A 19,574-nucleotide genomic window follows, 5' to 3' on the forward strand; every position below is an offset into this window, starting at 1 on the left:
TCATCATATTTAATTCCTGAAGAGATCCAGCACTTATCTGCTGTTTTCATTAGGCTCTAGCTTGCTTTAAAATATCTGATTCTCCTGGGATGGTCCCAGACTGTCCTCCCTTCCCCCCCGTCTAAAGGTGTTCTTATCCAAGTACTTTTCCCCTTTTCCTTGTTAGCTCTCTTTAGTGGTATGTATAGTCTGTGAGAAACATCTGCGTTACATTTACAAAAACACTAGTCTGCTTATCATAGCTAAATAAGCAACAGCACATGACAGGGCATGTGTTATACCCTTTGCCTTAGGTGTGATATAAGGCACAAGGCTAATGTAGAGTGTTTTCAACACCTGTGAAGTGTTGTTAATGGAGTATAACACATGGACCCTGAAATGCATTACGCTTTTCATAACTTTGTTTTTTCTTGCCAATTTTAAAATGTTGGGCTATTTTTGTCATGAGTGGGGGAAGCATTTACTTGCTAGATGTGTTTGCAGTACTTATCAAGCATCTTAAATTGAGGAGAGGAGCCCAATAATTGCTATTGAAACTTTACAGATCTACAGACAAACGTATGCTTTCATTTACACCAGTGCACTCCTGTTGGCTTCAATGAGTCAGAAGTAGCATGTAAGTGAGGGAAGAATTCAGCACCTAAGTTTCTGGATTTTTTTTTCTCCTCAATCATTTAGTTCAGAATATGAAGTCCAAGTTAATTCTCCTCACAAAGCCACTTCATTTCAGTGGTAGTGTCTTTTTTTACTTGCCTGTGCCTCATTCCCTCTATAGATTTTGAATGACTGATTTAACTCTAGTGTGGCTGGCCTTTATAAGTGTAGTATGCCACAGAAATTGAGAGGATCAACCATTCTGGATATGTCCACTGCACATCCAACAGTTTATGATAAAAAAAGGAAGTGCATTCTTATTTGGAAAACCACCTGGAAGGCATGTGAGAAATACTGTTGTGCTGATTGTAAGGGATACAAAAGGGCTTCTAGTTTTTCTGTTCTATATCTAGAATGGATTGAGTACATGTAACATGACTGTATGTGTTTACAGTTAGTGGCAATATAGTTCGGGTTGCCAACTTTCTGCTCGCACAAAACTGAACACCCTTGCCCGGCCCCTCCTCCAAAGCCCCACCCCTGCCTCACCCCTTCTCCAAAGCCCCACCCCCACGCACTCCATCTCTCCTCACTCTGTCCCTCACTCACCCCACCCTCACTCACTTGCTCATTTTCACTGGGGTTGGGCAGGGCGTTGGGGTGCGGAATGGGGTGAGGGCTCCGGCTGGGGATGCTGGCTCTGGGGTGGGGCCAGAAATGACGGGTTTGGGGTGCATGAGGGAGCTCCAGGCTGGGGGGTGGAGCCGAGGGATTCAGAGTATGGGAGGGGGCTCTGGGCTGAGGCAGAGGGTTGGGGTGTGGGAGGGAGGTGTGGGCTCTGGGCTGGGGGTGCAGGTTCTGGGGTGGTGCCAAGAATGAGGGGTTCAGAGTGAGGGAGGGGGCTCTGGGCTATGGCAGGGTATTGGAGTGTGGGGTGGTGAGGGCTCCGGCTGGGGGTGCAGGCTCTGGGGTGGAGTTGGGAATGAGGGATTTGGGGTGCAGGAGGGGGCTCCGGGCTAGGACCAAGGTGTTCAGAGGGTGGGAAGGGGATCAGGGTTTGGGCACGGGGTTGGGGTGCAGAGGGGGTGGTCAGGGGTGAAGGCTATGGGCTTCGCTTACCTCAGGCAGCCTGGAAGCAGCGGCATGTCCCCCATCCGGCTCCAATGCAGAGGCATGGCCAGGTGGCTCTGTGTGCTGCCCTGTCAGCAGGCACCGCCCCCACAGCTCCCATTGGTCATGGTTTCCGGCCAGTGGGAGCTGCAGAGCTGGTGCTTGGGGCGGGGACAGCGTGCGGAGACCCCTGGCTGCCCCTATGCATAGAAGCCAGAGGGGGAACATGTCGCTGCATCTGGGAGCCACGTGGAATCAAGGCAGGCAGGGAGCCTGCCTTAGCCCCGCTCTGCTACCTACCAGACTTTTGACGGCCCTGTCAGCAGCCAGGGTCTCTTTTCAACTGGGCATTCCAGCCAAAAACAGGACACCTGACAACCCTAAATTTAGTGCAGAAATTAGAGACTGTTCAAGAACTGCGTGTTTGTTTTATGTTTTTAATAATTTGGCTTTCAGAAAAATGGAAGATTATTTGTAAAGAGGTGATTATGGCTGAAGAAAATTTGGATACTGTAAGTTTAGCCAGTAGATTTGCAGCTCCTCTACTTCATTTCTAAATTTGTCGTCTCCCCCCTCCCCACGTCTCCTCCAAATTTCTTCTGTCTCTTGAAACTACTGAAAATGACTGTGTTGTTTTGATTGTGAATTATAGGTTGTCAAGGTTCCTCCCCCACTCTGAACTCTAGGGTACAGATGTGGGGACCTGCATGAAAAACCTCCTAAGCTTATCTTTACCAGCTTAGGTCAAAACTTCCCCAAGGTACAAAATATTACACCCGTTATCCTTGGACTGGCCGCTACCACCACCAAACTAATACTGGTTACTGGGGAAGAGCTGTTTGGACGCGTCCTTCCCCCCAAAATACTTCCCAAAACCTTGCACCCCACTTCCTGGACAAGGTTTGGTAAAAAGCCTCACCAATTTGCTTAGGTGACTACAGATCCAGACCCTTGGATCTTAAGAACAATGAACAATCCTCCCAACACTTGCACCCCCCCTTTCCTGGGAAATGTTGGATAAAAAGCCTCACCAATTTGCATAGGTGACCACAGACCCAAACCCTTGGATCTGAGAACAATGAAAAAGCATTCAGTGTTTTACAAGAAGACTTTTAATAAAAAATAGAAGTAAATAGAAATAAAGAAATCCCCCCTGTAAAATCAGGATGGTAGATATCTTACAGGGTAATTAGATTCAAAAACATAGAGAACCCCTCTAGGCAAAACCTTAAGTTACAAAAAAGATACACAGACAGAAATAGTTATTCTATTCAGCACAATTCTTTTCTCAGCCATTTAAAGAAATCATAATCTAACACATACCTAGCTAGATTACTTACTAAAAGTTCTAAGACTCCATTCCTGTTCTGTCCCTGTCCAAGACGACTACAGACAGACACAGACCCTTTGTTTCTCTCCCTCCTCCCAGCTTTTGAAAGTATCTTGTCTCCTCATTGGTCATTTTGGTCAGGTGCCAGCGAGGTTACCTTTAGCTTCTTAACCCTTTACAGGTGAGAGGAGCTTTCCCCTGGCCAGGAGGGATTTCAAAGGGGTTTACCCTTCCCTTTATATTTATGACATAGGTTGTGTTTAAAATTATGGCCCACATGCATGTAGACATGTTTGTTATGATACCAACACTGAGACACCTCTTTGTGTGCTTGTGTGCGACATGATACCATGCTATGATGCCATCCTATTGCTTTAATTTCATTCTTTCAGTATATTGGGGTCGGGGGGGAATAAGACAGTATTGACTTGTTTTGCTGGTAGCGGAAGCTGTAATTAGGAGTATTAGGACATCTTAGATACTCTTGTGATCTATTGTACAGTGGATTTTGCAAAGAGAAGATAGTATAGCCATATTATCAGATGTCTCCTAAACCATTTCTAAAGTTTGTTTTAGAGTTTCACTTTAAGCATATCAACATTTTTTACCGGCTTTCATTTCAGTCTTTCTCTAAGATACAGTAAATGGGAAAAATCTCTGGACTTTTACTTTAATCAAATAGTTTCAGAAAGTCTGGTCAGTATTTCAGTTCTGTCTGCATCAGAGGTCAAACTGGGCTAGTTCATGGCTGCCCTACAAACCAGTATTCTTGGGGTCTGGTCTCATTACTCAGAAACTAACCTGACAGATCACTGTGAGAAGCTGATATTTATTGGGAACTCTGTTGATGGACCTGCTAAAACAGTGTTCGAAACAGTTACAGATTAATGCCCTTATTTCATGATAAAAGAAATATCACACACAGGTGGAAGAGTGTCTGCCATGCCATGTTACATGTGTCATCTTCTCATCATTTCCTATGATTCTTTTCCTCTACTGCCTTACAACATAAAGCAGAAAACAAATATGTGTTATTATTGTATGTCAGGAATATGACTTTATATTGTATCGTTGTGCTTGTTGTTAATTGTCAATAACTGGAATTTGAGCTGTAGCTCACGAAAGCTTATGCTCAAATAAATTGGTTAGTCTCTAAGGTGCCACAAGTACTCCTTTTCTTTTTGCGAATACAGACTAACACGGCTGTTACTCTGAAACCTGGAATTGTTATGTTACGCTTGTTATTATGAAGGGAAACCAAAACATTTAATGCTTAAAAATTGTCTTTTGAGCCTTCAAGGTTGCAGAGACGATTGTCCGGTTGTGGGGACAATGGAAACTGATGCACTAAGGCCTGTCTGACTGCATGACTGAAACAATAGCTTTGAGAATTTTCAACTGCCCATTTTCATCTCAAGGGGTGTTTTGCATTGAAGCCTAATGATGCCCATTTAGATGCTGAAATGGACTATTTCACGCTTGATCAAAGCAGGTTATGACCTCAGCAGTGGTTTTCCACACTGCCCTGGCATGGAGGATTTGGGGGTTTATCCAAGCTCAGATGCCAGGAAGCTCTTTGGGCTAATACTTGGCCAGATTGGAAATGTGGAGAATGGAGATGATGAGGCCTAGCAGGAAAAATACACTTGAGGGGGAAAGTATAGGGAGAGAGAAGATGGAATTTAAAGTAGGGATAGACTTTGAGGGGAAAGAGAGTAAAGGAAACCGCACAGACACCTCTTTCAAAACCTCAGGCCAGCGCTTGTTTGGAGGCAGGGGGAGAGAGGAGCAAAGAGCAGAAGACAAAGTGAGAAAAAAACAAAATAGGAAACAAAAGAAAATTCAGGAGAAGGAGGGCAGAACATATGGACAGAAGAGAATTAATGAATAAAGGTGCAAATGGAGTTTGTTATGGGGGTTAGAGGCAGAAAGGAGACAGAGAGTGCAAGTTTATGGTGTATAGGGTGTTTTTAAAAATCCCTTCCCCCCCCAAAAAAAACACCAGGGACATGAGGGGTCCTGATTTTAATATATCAATAAAATAGTAAAACAGTTCTATTGTATGTAAATGAAAACTTGAGTCTGGTGTTTTTTATTATATTTTTGATATGTATGTGAATTAGTTATTATAATTGTTTCTTATAATTTTTTTCTTTTGAACAATAGGGACTTTTCATACCAGCTGTCTTCATAGATTGATCTGAACTTGCTTTGGGTGCTTATAGACTTTTGATTTTCTGGTAAGTTTGTTGGTTCTATGGAAATATAAGCCTTTTGTGGAGGAGTGTGTCACTTCATCAAAACTTGGCTTCCATGTGAATACAAAAAAGCAAAACAAAACAGGCTGTTTGTTCCCTGGGGAAACTATTCTATAAGCTGACTTTTGTTTTTATATGCTGTACCCTCCTAGATTAAGTGATTTAGTTTACCTTGGCCTGGGGCAAAACGTTTCAGGATATTTTAGAAGATCCTGGTATCTAATTAACCCTATGAAAATAATCCTAAATTTCAAACTTTACTTCCTTATCAATAGAGCATATAATCTTCCCTCTTCTGTATCCCTCCCTGCACCCTCTAATATGTCAATGGTAACTGTCACTTACATCCAAGGTACAGGACAAATATTGGCTTGGAACTATTCCAAATGTATAGTGGCCTGATGAGGCTGGGTTGTTTTTTTTTTAAGTCTGTGTAAACTTTTCCTTTACTGTGCGATATCTAGACAGATCTACAAGGTCTTTCCAACATGGCAAGTAGCAAAACTGTGGCTGGTGAAAGCACACCGAGCCTTTGCTTTTATGGGTGGATGGTGTCAAAAATGGGGAGTTCTAGGTAACAGAGCATGTAAGTGCCATCCACCTTAGCATCAGATACTGCCACCTTTTCACAGGCCCACGGAAAGCTCTCCAGGTGGAATTGATGAGTCTGCAGTTTGGGAGAAGGCAGAGCTGGGGGGAGGATGGTCATTCAAGCACTGTGGCGGCCCCTTCCCCCCCCACGACCCCTGCAGGATTTTTGCTGGTAAGACAGTGCTAGCCTTATCAGCATTAACTTACACCCAGTCCCATGAGGTGGTTCGGGGGCAGCAGCAGCAGCTATCAGGAGGAGTCTCTACTCCAAGGCTGTTCAGAAACGGTGGTGCCAAGGAGCAAGAGCGGCCCTTGAAGGCACCATAGGTGGGAAAGGGCTGGAGGGCTGCATTGCTCAGCATTGCACTTTATGTCTACACTGCAGTTAGACACCCATGGCTAGCCCATGCCTGCTGACTCAGGCTGTGGGGCTGTTTAACTGCAGTGTATACATTCTGACTGGGGCTGCTGCCCAAGCTCTGGGACCCTCCCACCTTACAGGGTCCTAGAGCCCAGGCTCTAGCCTGAGCCCAGATGTCTACACTGCAGTTAAACAGCACTGCAGCCCAAGCCTTGCGAGTCTGAGTCAGCTGGCACAGGTGAGCTCCGGGTGTCTAATTGTAGTGTAGACATATACACAGTGTCTCCATTTTAAGTGTCCTGCTGCCTAGTGGAATTCACAAACCTAAGTTAGGCATCCAGGCTCCCTATACAATGCCTAGGGGAGAGTTAGACGCCTAAGAATGGGATTCACAAAAGCCAGCGTGCTTCCTCGGGAGCCACCTAAGCTAGCCAGGAGAAAATGCTGAGGGGAGAGGCGAAGCCTAACCCTTGCCTCTGAAAGGGACTTAGGTGCTGAAGTTTGGGACAGAAGGAAGTGTCCATTTCCACCTGAGGGTTCACTGTTGTGAATTCCTCCTGGAGTTTGGTGCCTAATCCAGGTCAGTTCTTTTCCAAGAAAAAATGAGAAGGTGGAGGTTGCCCCCTCCTTATCGCCTTAAAACCAGTGGATGAAGCACTCACCCAGGATGTAGGAGACCTAAGTTCAAATCCCCCCTCTGCCTGATACAGAGGAGGGATTTGAACTGGGGTCTCCTCCTTCTCAGGAGAGTGCCCTAATCACTGTGCTGTGGGATATGGTGGTGTAAGTTTCTCTGTGTCTTGTGTTGAAGCTGTTCCACTGTGTAGAAATACTTAAATATTCTTTGGGACAGAGGGAGAGAGAGAGAAAGAGAGATTGACTCTATAGCCCAGTGGTTAGAGCACTCACCTGGGAGGTGGGAGAATAACTTCAGATACCTGCTCCACATCAAGCAGATGGGGAATTTGAATTCAGCTCTCCCACATTGTGGGTGAGTTCTCTAACCATTGGGCTAAAAGTCATAAGGGCACCACCACCACCTCTTCTTCTTCCATGGATTTGGGCATGCTATAAGCATACCTACTGAACTGGGCCCCGAAGGCAAGATAAGTGGAGAATTCCTGATTTGTGAATCCCACTGGGGCTTAAGCATGAGTTAAGTGCTGAGCTACTGGGCAGTGTCAGGACTTAGTGACTATGTGCATGCCCAGATGCTCAGGACCCTTTAATGATGGAAACTTAGGCACCTTGGGTTAGGCAACAGCTGAGCAGGAATTTTCTCAATGCCAGTTGTGGCTAATTGTTGGACTTAGGTATCTAAGTTCCCCTTGTGAAACTCACCCTACGCCTCCACGTGGATGGTAGTAGCATTGGTTGAATCCCCAGAAATCTGCTGAGTTTAGGGACAGAATTCCAGACCTTTCTAACTCAAAATCTGCATTCTTCTTATCCCTTCTTCACCAAGGGAAAAATGCACTGGAAACTATATGAGTGCCAGCTCAGTTTCCTGTCACTTAAACAGGAGTTGTTTGCTTGAAAGACAATAAAGCCATGGAGGAGTGGCTGAAGATTAAAAGGTGTTTGTAATATGGGGTTATCAAGTTCATTGTGGAATGCACAAATTAAGTAAACTTTGTATTTTGCCCTTTTTATGCAAATATCTTCTTCCATCTAGTGGCCACATTTTCATGGCCAATTTGTAGTTCTAATGTTGACCTACGTCCATTTTTTTCTTTTAAGTACAAACTGCTTAGAATTTCACACTTCTGAAGAATGTTAGCATCTATTAATTTTATAGCACTGCATGTTTTAACAAGATCTACTGAGCTGTCTGTGGTATTTTCCTAGAGCATACAGCATTTCTATCAAAGATGTAACCCCAAGAGAACGTTTGTGTAGAAACAGCAGAATTTTACCTAGTGCAGGGGTGGGCAACCTTTTTTCTATCAGGGGCCACTGACCCACAGAAAAAATCAGTCGTGGGCTAGACAGCCCTGTGGGACAGGGGCATGGAGGCTCAGGGCTTCCCCTAGGCTCTGAGTGGGGCCAGAAATGAGGGGTTCAGGGTATGGGAGGGGGCTCTGGGCTGGGGCCAAAGGGTTTGGAGTGTGGGACAGGCTCAGGGCTGGTGTAGGGCGTTGGGGTGCGGGAGGAGGTTCGGGGTGTGGGTTCTGGGAGGGAGTTTGGGTGTAGGAGGGGCTAGGGCTGGGGCATGGGTTTGGGGCATAGGGTGCAGGCTCTGGGAGGGAGTTAGGGTGCAGGAGGGGGTTCCAACCTGGGGCGGGGGGTGCGGGCTGCGGTCAGGCGGTACTTACCTCAGGCAGCTCCAGGTCGGTGGGGCTAAGGGAGGCTCCCTGCCTGCCCTGGCTCCAGGCTGCTCTCAGACGCAACCACCATGTCCAGACCCTAGATAGAGGGGCCAGGGGGCTCTGCACAGTGCGTGCTTCCCACGCCCGCAGCTCCCATTGGCCACAGTTGGTCAATGGGAGCTACGGAGCTGGGGCTGGGGGCTGGGGCAGGATGCAGAGTTTCCCTGATCACCCCTCCGCCTAGGGGCCGCAGGGACATGCCGTTTGCTTCTGGGAGCTGTGCAGAGCTGACCAGACTTTAAATGACCTGGCAACCCCAGTTTCCTTCTGCAGCGGGCTGAGCCGGCACTCGCAGCTCCAACCCTGTGGGGGTGGCGCCAAGTCTCAGGGATTCCGGCCCACTGCGCAGAGACTTGCTGTGGGCCAGATGAAATGAAGCAGCAGGCCGGATCCAGCCCTGGTGCCAGAGATTCCCCACCCCTGACCTAGTGTAATGAACAATCTCTGGTCACGTATATAGAGGGAATATTAGCTAAGTATACACATTAGGAGTACAGTTCACAGCTTTTTGGCTCCAAACACACTCTACTTGTTCAGATAATGGAGCAATTCTACTAGTTCATTCATTACAGAAAAAGGATAAATACTTGATTTCAGTCAAAGCCTTTTAAGATGACTTGAGAATCACTATATTGAGTCCAAGGTTCTGTTTCTTGCTTCATGGGCTGGCATGGGAAGGCAGCTCATGTAGACTTGGGGTGGAGGGATGGAGCACTTATGTTGCTGTCTAGAGACAGCTGGTAACCACAGTAGGATAAGTTTTGGTGAGCTTTGAATGAAATCCTATTCAGCCTTACTCTATCAAGGAAGGTAATATGGCAGGGGGCCACTCTCTGTATGTAATTTCAGATTTTTCAGTACATGAGGAGGGTTATGTGACTTGTGAAAGGAGTTGGAGCCCACTATCAAGGAGAGAGGAGGAAAGGAGCGCTCCGTAGAGAATCCTGTCCTTTTCCAAAATAACTGATTGAGATAGTTATTCAAGAGACCGCAGTTAGACTGTCTGTCTTTGTCATTTGGGAAGGGGACATTGAGTTTCCCTGTGGTAGAGATGATAGAGATGGAAGCTGCAAGTGAATGCCCATTTTCACTTTTCCTACAACTCTCTCCATGCTGCCATGCCACCTCTTGCAAATGTAATACACTTCCTGAGTTAATCCATCAGTTAATCCATCCACTCTCTCCTTCAAACCACTCCTCAAGACCATAGGTGCTGCTGCACCTCCTGGCTTAAAGGGACTTTTATCATACACAGGGTTTACAGTTTGGTTCAATGGCTCTCAGCACCCCCATTATACAAATTGTTCCAGCACCCCTGTTCAAGACCCACATCTGGTGTGACAGCTAAAAGAAAATCAGCCAACTAATGACAGGCTGACCAGCACTTGCAGCGAATATATATATATAAAAAACAACCCCAAACAAACAAACAAACAAAAACACAATTCAGGAACATAAATATGTGCACATAAGATCACATGGTGACTTGGCTCACCTATAGCTTGTTTCAAGTTAGATGGTAAGCTCTTCAGGATAAGGACCATGTTTTATTGTGGGTTTGTACAGTGCCTTGCACAGTGGGGCCCTGATCCTGATTGGGTGTTTGGATGTTACTGCCATATGAACAGCAGTAACAAGAATGGTCTTAATACACTTCAAAAAGAGAAGCAGAATCTGGTACAGAAAATGTTCAAAGAAAATTATTTGTTGTGGATTTTTTTTTTAATCTTAAGCAATAGCACAAATCTGTGGTATCCGTATCCAAAGCGTGGTCTATGGATCACTTGCTATGGGTGTGTGGAGACCTGGCTGGTCACAAGGTGCTGCCGCCAGCTCCTCCTTTGTTAACATGGCTATATCACTGTCAAGGTAGTTATAGATAAATTAAAGGCTTTCCGAATATTTTTTATATAAATGATTGCTGTGGTTGCCCTGGCGTGCTATGCAGTTCTGAATGACAGAAGAGGTGTCCATGAGACACACTCTCGTAAGACCTTGTTTACATCTAAGGTTTTAAGAACCCCTGGCATGCGTCTCTCATAAGTAGTCAGTTTGGTTTAGGTAAATGGGTTTTGTCAAATTGCTTGGTCAGCCCACACATCCTAAATGAATTTGACTGTATTCCTTCTAGCACAGGAGAGTAGAACAACTGTGCAGAAATCAGTAGATCACACCTCTTCACATACCAACCTTCACTCAAAACAGTGCTTTGCAGGGTATCGGTGGTTCACCAATGTACATTCTAAGAGCTCAGAGCCCAATATGTAATGATATAATCATGTAACGGTACACGAAGAGACCAGGCCTAACCTTATACTGATACTGCCAAAAACATATATCTCTACTAAGTGAAATAAAAGAGTACTCTGCTAGTTCAGACAGTAGGGAAAACAGATAAGGAACCAGCTCAATTTAATAAGTCTGCAAAGCACCTAGCATGTTGTGGGCACCAAACCAATAAAAATTCATACTATAGTGAAGGACAGAGATATGCATACAGGCTGTAGAAAATCCTCATTAGCTGGAAAATTAATTTGTTCATACGTTGTAGAAAGTGACTGAAGTCTAAAAACAAATCATCCTCAGAAATTATTTACTCTGAAAGTTTAAACATTTTAAAATATTCTAACATATAACTTCTTCTGATAATGAGTGAATTAAATAATCTTGGTGATTAGTAAATCTAATAGTTAAGGCCCTGTTCTTGCAATGGAATCCATCTAAGCAAACGTTTATACCTAGGGCTAAAGATTGAAGGGGTCCCTTTGCAGGATTGGGCCCTAACTGAATGAGGTAAGTGATGCTTCTATTTCATATTGCATGATGAAAATAAAGTAACTTTTTGTTCTGGCTATAACACAGGACAGTTTGTCCCAATTTTTCAATCTGATGTCTGACAAAGCTGTACAGAACCTCTAGTGCATGTACATAAATCAGAGTTGCCCATGCATGTAGCTAAGGATTTGTTAGTTGAGAGCATGTGTGTACTTTGGCGTGACCCTGTTAGAAAACTTAGGCCATTTTTGAATGAGAACAGAAGTACACCAGATAAATGTTAATGTTGTTTAATTTGGGTGTCTGAGTATGGTTTTATATGTATTAAAAGATTGAAATCATTATACTTAAACTGTAATAAATGCACTGTGTGCATGTATTTGGTATTTAAATGTACATAACCAAAGATCCATCAATAGTTATTTTCCTTTAGGGAAACTTTAGGAATTCTTTTTGCAACTCTAAAACTCATATACATGAGTTAAGACTATATCATCTGTTGTTTAAGGTGAGTGTAAGGACAGACATTAGTATTTTATAATAGATCCTTAATCCTTTGTTCTGGAAAGTGTTGAAGTTTTCATTAGAGTTAAAATATGTTGCATGTTTACAGAAAGGTCCACATATTATGATTTCAGGCTATCGGTTTTAATTATTTGAATCATTAGATCATCTAATTTTTGCTTAAGAATACACAAATGTACCATTAAATCTGTTTTTTAAGATTTTTTTCCAGTTTAATATCTGAATCCAAATTCATAAAGAGTTGGAAAAATGAGATGTCTGAGCTATAGGATTCACAGGGATTTCATATGAAGCCTATTTAATCAGGATAACACTGTTATTAATATTCATAAAGTCAGCTGGAACACAAATGACAGACTATGGGGCCTAAAAAATTTTACTTGGTGAATTTATTAAAAGCAGCTTAAAAAATTAATGGAATTTAAGTAAAGTTGGCAAAAATGAAAATCTTATGTTAGCAGAAAAGAATCTTTATTAGAACTTTCTTTAAGACCATCTTGCATTGATATCTCTGACAGATTTCATCGGTACTTAAAGAAGAAAGATGCATGAATGGTCATTTAAAAGGATTTAAACACATTGGCACATTAATTTTTACATGAATAATAAGTAGTTTCCAAAAGCAATTAACTTACAGTGTACAAGATTTGAATAGAAAAATAAGACTGTGACATCAAAGGGCAAAGCAAGTGTGCTGTACATTTTAAACTTGGAAATGTGACTTCTTAAAAGAATTTGATTTATTTCATCTCGACAATGAGTATAGTGTCTGCAGATATTTGTCCATGGCCTCTGCTTGCTTTTAAGTGTGTAAAGATCAATAACAGAGACTTATTTTGCTAGCAAGAAATCTTATTAGTAAGGAACTATTCAATGTCTTAAAGAGCAGTAATCATGTTTTTGAATGTACTTTTTGTAAGTTTAGTGTTTGTGGAAAAGACCATATACAGGACATTTGCAAATACTGTTTACATATTCTCTGTACACTTTACTAGAAAGCAATATGTAAAGACAGGTTAGGGCTGGAATTCGTTTAAAAACTGGGACGTTATTAATAAATTTATACTCAGGTACATAAGTAACTTTTCACTTAAATTTGCAAAGCTTTGTTTTTGCAGTTATTGGATGTGGCATGCCACAGTTACAGTCAGTTTATAATTTTCCTTGCTTAATGTCCTGGTTAGTTGCTGATGTGTACAGGACGGAAGCTGTAATAGGATGTCATGATTATATCAAAACAGGATATGTATAATTGATACCACCTTGAATTGAAGGATTGTGAATAAGGAAAGAGCATTTTAAATCAATCTTGAATTGTGTCATTGAAATATGTTGTTTTGTGGCCTTAATTTCCTCTTACCATTTTTAGAATTTGATTTAACCTTTTCCCCAGTGGTATACTGTCACCTTCTTCTCGCCTTAGACCCATCTATATGGAATCGATGCTCTTTGAGTCCTTCTTCTTCATTCCAGTCTGTCTTGCAGCAGTTCCTTGGAAACTCTGGAGCTAATCAAATTCTTTTGTGTGACATCCATCCATCTAGTTTTGCCCCTTCCAACCCTTCTCTTACCCTTCGCTTCTAAGTTTAACACCCTGTTTCCTGTATATTCTTCCACTATTTCTTAAATTTTGATTTATTTTGATTATCACTTTAATTAGGTTAACCAGAAGACTGTTTCCTTAATAAAAGCACTCAGTGATGCCTGCGGTAGTAGATCAGTTACAAAACTTTCATTTCATTTCAAAAAGGAATTTAAGTAGAACACTGTATTGCAATTCTTTAGTGATTCATTCACAAAGAAACTTTTATGACCATGCCCAACTTCTTGTTGATTTGTATGAGTTACTCAGTGCTGTCAGAATGGTAGCATTGTAGTTAGTTTTGTTACTCAATGTCACTTAGAGTACCCTATGGAAACATATATTGTCTTGCTTGCAAATATTGTGTATAAGCTACGTTTTATGGTGGATTTTTTTAAGAATAAGCCTGGACACATACTTAGCAAAATTGAATAATGAGATATTTTGAAAAGTAATATTTTGTTGATAACAGAGGGAAAAAAACAAATAAAAAAACCAACTGCCTGGAAAAATCGTATTAGTTGACTTTTACCAGTAAGTTACCCAACATAATTTGATCACCATAGTTGACTTTCTCTCTATGTAAAACAAAACAGTTTCTATTAATTAATTATGGGTATTTGTGTATCATATGAGAGAAGCTACAACCTCTAAAAGTTATGCCATTCTCCAAGTTATGGAATTGATTATTCAGTAGATTTATTATTCACTATTATCTCCAGGAGAGGGCAGCCTTTTCCTACAACAGGTACATAAAAGAACATGCCCTGCTTAGACTGTCAATGTTTCTTGTAATTACTCCCAGTATATTTGTTGCTTGCTTATGAATTAACTTGCATTTATGGAACTAAATCATTCCAATCATTTAATTACACCTGAGGAGCTGAACTATAATTGCTTGCTTCCAGCTAGGATCTGATATGGCTTGAGCAGTATTAATTTGATGTTTACTTTTCTGAGTGCTAAAAGCATTAAAATGATTGTGCAATGGGATTACATTTTACTAATTGCTGGCATTCATTAGCTGGGTAAATCACGAGGAAGAATGACTGTATATTGTACAGGGATAAAATTATGGTTTTAAATAGTATATTACTAGGCGCATTAAGGCTCTAAGACATGTTTTAAAATACTCTGGAGGTTATTAAAGACTGTATTTTCTTCATGTCTTGCTATATGAATATCTTATTAAAAGACTGCAATTATTATGAATCTTTTTGTGCAATATGTAGGGAAATGGCTTCACTGACTGAAACATATTTCTTTGATATTAATAACCTTCTATATTTTCAGCTAATCCAAAAGTAAATGAGGAACTTAGAAAAAGGTTGCCAACTCCAAATCAACAGTTATACAGAATCTAAAAAGAAGAAGCTTACAGCTTCATTTGAGGACTTTTGTAAGGCACTCACTGTTCTAGGTATGCGGTAAAGTTATCTTTTCTTTCACTCTTAAGAAGCAAGCACATCAAATAAACACTTGCACTGCTTTCATCGTGTACACTTAGACTTAGGACAAATATGAGCTAGAGATACTACTAATTCTTGAGTGTTTACTGTAAATGTTAGTCTCAATAAATAAAGTCTTATCAGTTGTCTTCAGAATTAATTTTTTATAATCTCAAATGAAAAATGACAGACCCTTCAGTTTTTGATGTAGCATAGAAGGAAAACTCTCCTCCCCCTCCCCCTCCCCTTCTTCACTAGTAAGTGGGGAGGAGGAAAGAGAAACCTTTATCTTGGTATCATTTACTGGATTTTATACATTCACTTTTAAGGTTTTTCACCCTACATCAGATTTATTTGCAGAGATGGTAATTCTCTGTGCATTTTCATTAGCCCATACATTACCTCTTCACACTGTATTTTTAGACAAATGCAGAATACAATATAGTATTTATTTTTGGGTGTTTCACCAACACCTGTACTTGAAGGGTAAAAAATTGCTGTTGCTATAGATAATTTAAAAAGTTTATGGTAAACTTAGATGGTAAACAAAAAGCAAAGCTCATAAATAAAGTGTACGGTAAAGTGTTTAGACAAAGTATCATAAGATAATATGTTGTATGTAAAAATGAAATAAAATATTTTATAGAGAGAGTCTTTAAAATCCATCATATTAAATAGTTCATGAAAATCTAAAGAAGTAAAAGGTCTTATCAATACAGTAAATTTACCATTAACCGTAATTAAATATTGTCATGACTAGTTGAAAAGTTTTGTTTTATATTACAGTATATAATATGGAACAGTATATATACAGTGCAGTTTTTTTTATTATAGAGGTTTGAATTGTCTTCTTAAATATAAGCTTAAAGTACAAGTTGAAAATGTTCATGGTTATTTTGTGTGTTTCTCATGAAATTCACAAACGCAAGCACATTATAAACAGCTCAAGGACTCAATTCCGCAAGTACTTACTAGCACGAGTAGCACTTGCCACAGTGGTGAACAATGCCTTTGCCTTCAATGGAACTACTTGCTGTAGTAAATGCTGCATTTGGTAGCATGTGTTTGCAAGATCAGGACTTGAACAAGGAGGCAAACTAATAAATACTTCAACAAAGGCATTAAACTCAGCAGAAAGCTGAATAAACCATTTTATAAACTAAATGTGTGAAGAAAAAAATCTTTTACTGAGAAGCATAGCTTAGCATTAACTGTTAAAATACACAGAGTTTATTGTCCTACTATAAATATTTTAAAAATCATTTGTCTTGTAAATTCTCTGTCAAATAAAGGGTAGGCATAGGTGTGTTCTAATATATTGTTTCAAGTTTATTTATCTAGAGTTGGCTTTATTTTAGCTCTACAATCTTGGAGCAAAAACCAGAGTGAGTGCCAGATCAAACAAGTTCAGAAGTACAAATGGAGGACTGGTCAAAAGGTAAGGACTTTTAAGGTGTTAATGCGTAACCCCAGGTGATGTACCAGTGCTAGGTACTGACTGGAATGTATTTGTTCTTGCTGATATATTGAAGTGACTTTTTTTTCCACAATCATTTTGCTCTGCCTCTTGGAAACATTTGGGGTGAAAGAAAAGCAGCTGCAAGATTATGTCTTTTAAAATAGAATTGTAAAACTTCCATGAAAGACAAAATGTGTAAATCTTCAACCAGTGTAGTTTTTTGTAGATTACTGTAGCTTTTTGGTATTTTGCAATGTTAAGGGACTTCAGTTAAACTCTCAGTTGTGATATTCAGTATTATTATTACTTATGTGTATTACTGTAGTGCTAAGGAGTCCTAGGCACGGACTGGGACCTCATTGTGCTAGGCACTGTGCAAACACAGAACAAAAAGACAGTCCTTGCCCTCAAAATGCCATTACTTTCTAACTTAGTTCTTTCACGAATTTAATAAAAAAAAGTTTATCTTAAAATTAAGAGTCATGGTATTTTTTCTGTTATTCAGACCCTCATTGTGGTGGGAATCAAAATGTTGTTATTAATATTTAAAAAATTCTTAATATTACCTTAGTTCAAATCACATGACAGTGTAGCATTTGATCCAACAATGTGCAGTGTCTCCCCTGTTGACTTCAATGGGGCTTTGAGGGCACTTGGCACCTTGTTAGGAGTTGGGGCTCTTAGAACATGTCTACACTGCAGCTGTGAGGTGTGAGTCCCAGCACAGGTAGCCAGACTTGCACTAGTTCAGCTTCAGTTAGCATGCTAAAAATGTCAGGGTGGATGTGGCTGCACTGGCAGGGGCTTGGGCTCACCGACCAAGCTTGGACGCAAGGGGTCGGACGGTCTTGGACTCCGGGGGCTATCACAAGCCACTGCCATTGCCTCAACGTCCCCACTGCTATTTCTAGCAGGTTAGTTCTAGCTGAGGTAGTGCAAGTCTACCTGTGCTGGGAATCACACCTTCCCGCCGCAGTGTAGACATATCTTTAGCCTCCTGATTGGGAAAGGGAAGAGTCATCTTATATTGGAAAGAATCAAAGGGAGTTCTCAGTGGTGACATAGAGAGCTCTGGGGCAGAGGGTTATCTCATGGGGGAACTGCATGAGAATTAAGTGTCTAAGGTGGTATCACATGAATGAGCTAGATTCTTCGTAGGAACAGAATGCCTAAAGGGTCTAATGGAGAGATGGTAAGTCATGAGTGGCCCATATATCCTGAAGAAAGGAAAGGATGTGGGAGGAAGAGCCCAAGTGTCTCATGAAAGAGAGGAGCTCACAGGCAAATGACCATTACTGTGGGCATAGAGATAGGTTAGGAAGAGTGGGGCAGAGACGAATCAGGCCGCTAATGGCCTCAACCACAAAGACCTCTGCTATGGCAAACCCTAGTGGCACCTCATGTGTCTGTGACCCAAATTTTCACCTACCCACTGTTTCTCCAAAGAGAATAAATTTCAAATATGCCATAAAACCAGTCTTGCATTTGCAAGGCAAGGCAGAGAAAGCATTCTTTTTCTTTTGGGGGAGGGGATTTGCTTCTTACTGGTTTGGAGATTCCTAATTTTCTAGGAGTGATACTGTATGTAAAAACAATCTACAGGCATATTTTAATCCCCATTATGAAGAATGCCTGCTGAGGTAGCTGAAAAATATTTCGGAACCAAAAACTTATGAGATATTCTCAGTGCAGTAGCTAAGTGGAAAATTGGAGAACTGGTCTTTCACTATACTATATTTTCAATTTTATGTAGCTAATTCAAATGTAGTACCTTTAGACCTTTAGGGGTCAGCATACCCTAAGAAAGGTTCAAAAGGTTAACTGTTCCAAAGTAGCTAACAATGAGTACCGTAAATTTACTGTGCATTAAACATTTCCTGTCAAATTTCAAGAAATGGTATTAATTTCATAGCTTACAGAATCTTTAAAAAAACTGCTGGCTATTTAATGAGTTCCATTTATTTGAAATATCACTTCTGATTAAAGGATTTCAAAGTTTTATATTGCTTAGGAAAGGACATTATTTCATGCAAATGTTTATGTATTTGTGGGTCCAATAAAAGATATTATCTAACTTTATGAAATATTGAAGATGAAAGCATGTATAGCATAACATAGAATTAAGTTGTAATTAGTAATTTACAAATCGTATGATTCTTATTTACTTGTATCCATAGGAAAGTTAAGAAAGAGGTACTTACTATGAACAGTGTTCATAGTTTTTATGTTGTGATTTACGGAGATCAGTTGGACATACAGAGCTCCTTGTCATCACTTTGGTTTAAATTGAAAAATATTATTTCAAACAAATAACTCCCTGAAACTGTTTTCCAGTACTAAGAGTCTAGATACTTTATTGGAGTAATTGGCCTGGTTGCCATATTGGTAACAGGTAAAGGCCTTTTATGTAACCAAGGTGAACATCTGATTTTTTTTGGATGACCCACTACATCCAAAACGACTTCAGGTGTTCTACCTGGATAATTAAAGTAGTAACTTGCCATTGTTTGTGTACCTCAATCCTCCATGCTCTCCTCTTAGCTGTTTTTCCTTCCTGCATTGGATACTATACTGCCTCCAATATTCCCCTCCACATAGGTTGCTTCTAGAAATAGCTCCTAATGACTATTTCTGATTCAGAACCTGTTTTACAGCATAAGCAAATACCATTAGGCATGGCTGAGGTTAAATTCATGTGGTTAGAAGAAACTCAACCAAACAAAGAGATTGGAAAGATAAGTTATTACCTCTGGAGAAATGGCAGTTTTAATAATTACATGGTACATTGGGCAATTTGTTTATGTATTCCAGCAAATAAAACATTTGAGAGAGCAGTTTAAGCAGGACACTGTATTTTAAATTTTGTTTTGGAATTCAGTTGGTCTTTGAAACTTCCAGACTGTTTGGATTATAAATGTCTTCATGAATTGAAGACATGCTTTTGCCTCTGTTCATAAGTATTAGACAGGGTTAAAAACTAGTCTGTGTGTAAGGATTACCGTTTTGGTCTTGGGTCTAATTTAAATTTACTGTTTATGTCCACAGGACCTCGTTTTTAATAGGGGGATAGTGGTTTCTCACATATTTCTCTCAAGTATTCTTAGATGGAATGGTTTAGGATCATTGGCAGCTGGCCAGTGAAAACTGTTTAATTTCCAGATGAATGCTCAGA

The 19,574-nt window shown here is 40.7% G+C and overlaps 1 protein-coding gene across 10 annotated transcripts in view; it reads left to right on the top strand.

Annotated features, from left to right (window-relative positions):
• Nucleotides 1-19,574, top strand: part of MIPOL1 (mirror-image polydactyly 1) — a 289,347-nt gene that overhangs the window by 44,754 nt on the left and 225,019 nt on the right. For 7 of the 10 annotated variants that reach the window (XM_078853360.1, XM_073349064.2, XM_078853359.1 and 4 more), the window contains 3 exons: nucleotides 5,201-5,274; nucleotides 14,789-14,915; nucleotides 16,302-16,381. In XM_078853360.1, coding sequence (XP_078709486.1) covers nucleotides 16,363-16,381 — 19 coding nt within the window. In that variant the 5' untranslated portion in view covers nucleotides 5,201-5,274; nucleotides 14,789-14,915; nucleotides 16,302-16,362. Of the gene's footprint in view, nucleotides 1-5,200; nucleotides 5,275-11,355; nucleotides 11,407-14,788; nucleotides 14,916-16,298; nucleotides 16,382-19,574 lie in introns of those variants that run through there. The other 3 variants (XM_078853361.1, XM_073349067.2, XM_073349068.2) reach the window with 3 other exon arrangements.

Source organism: Lepidochelys kempii, chromosome 6 (assembly GCF_965140285.1).
Source record: "Lepidochelys kempii isolate rLepKem1 chromosome 6, rLepKem1.hap1, whole genome shotgun sequence".
In the NCBI taxonomy this organism is placed as follows: domain Eukaryota; kingdom Metazoa; phylum Chordata; order Testudines; family Cheloniidae; genus Lepidochelys; species Lepidochelys kempii.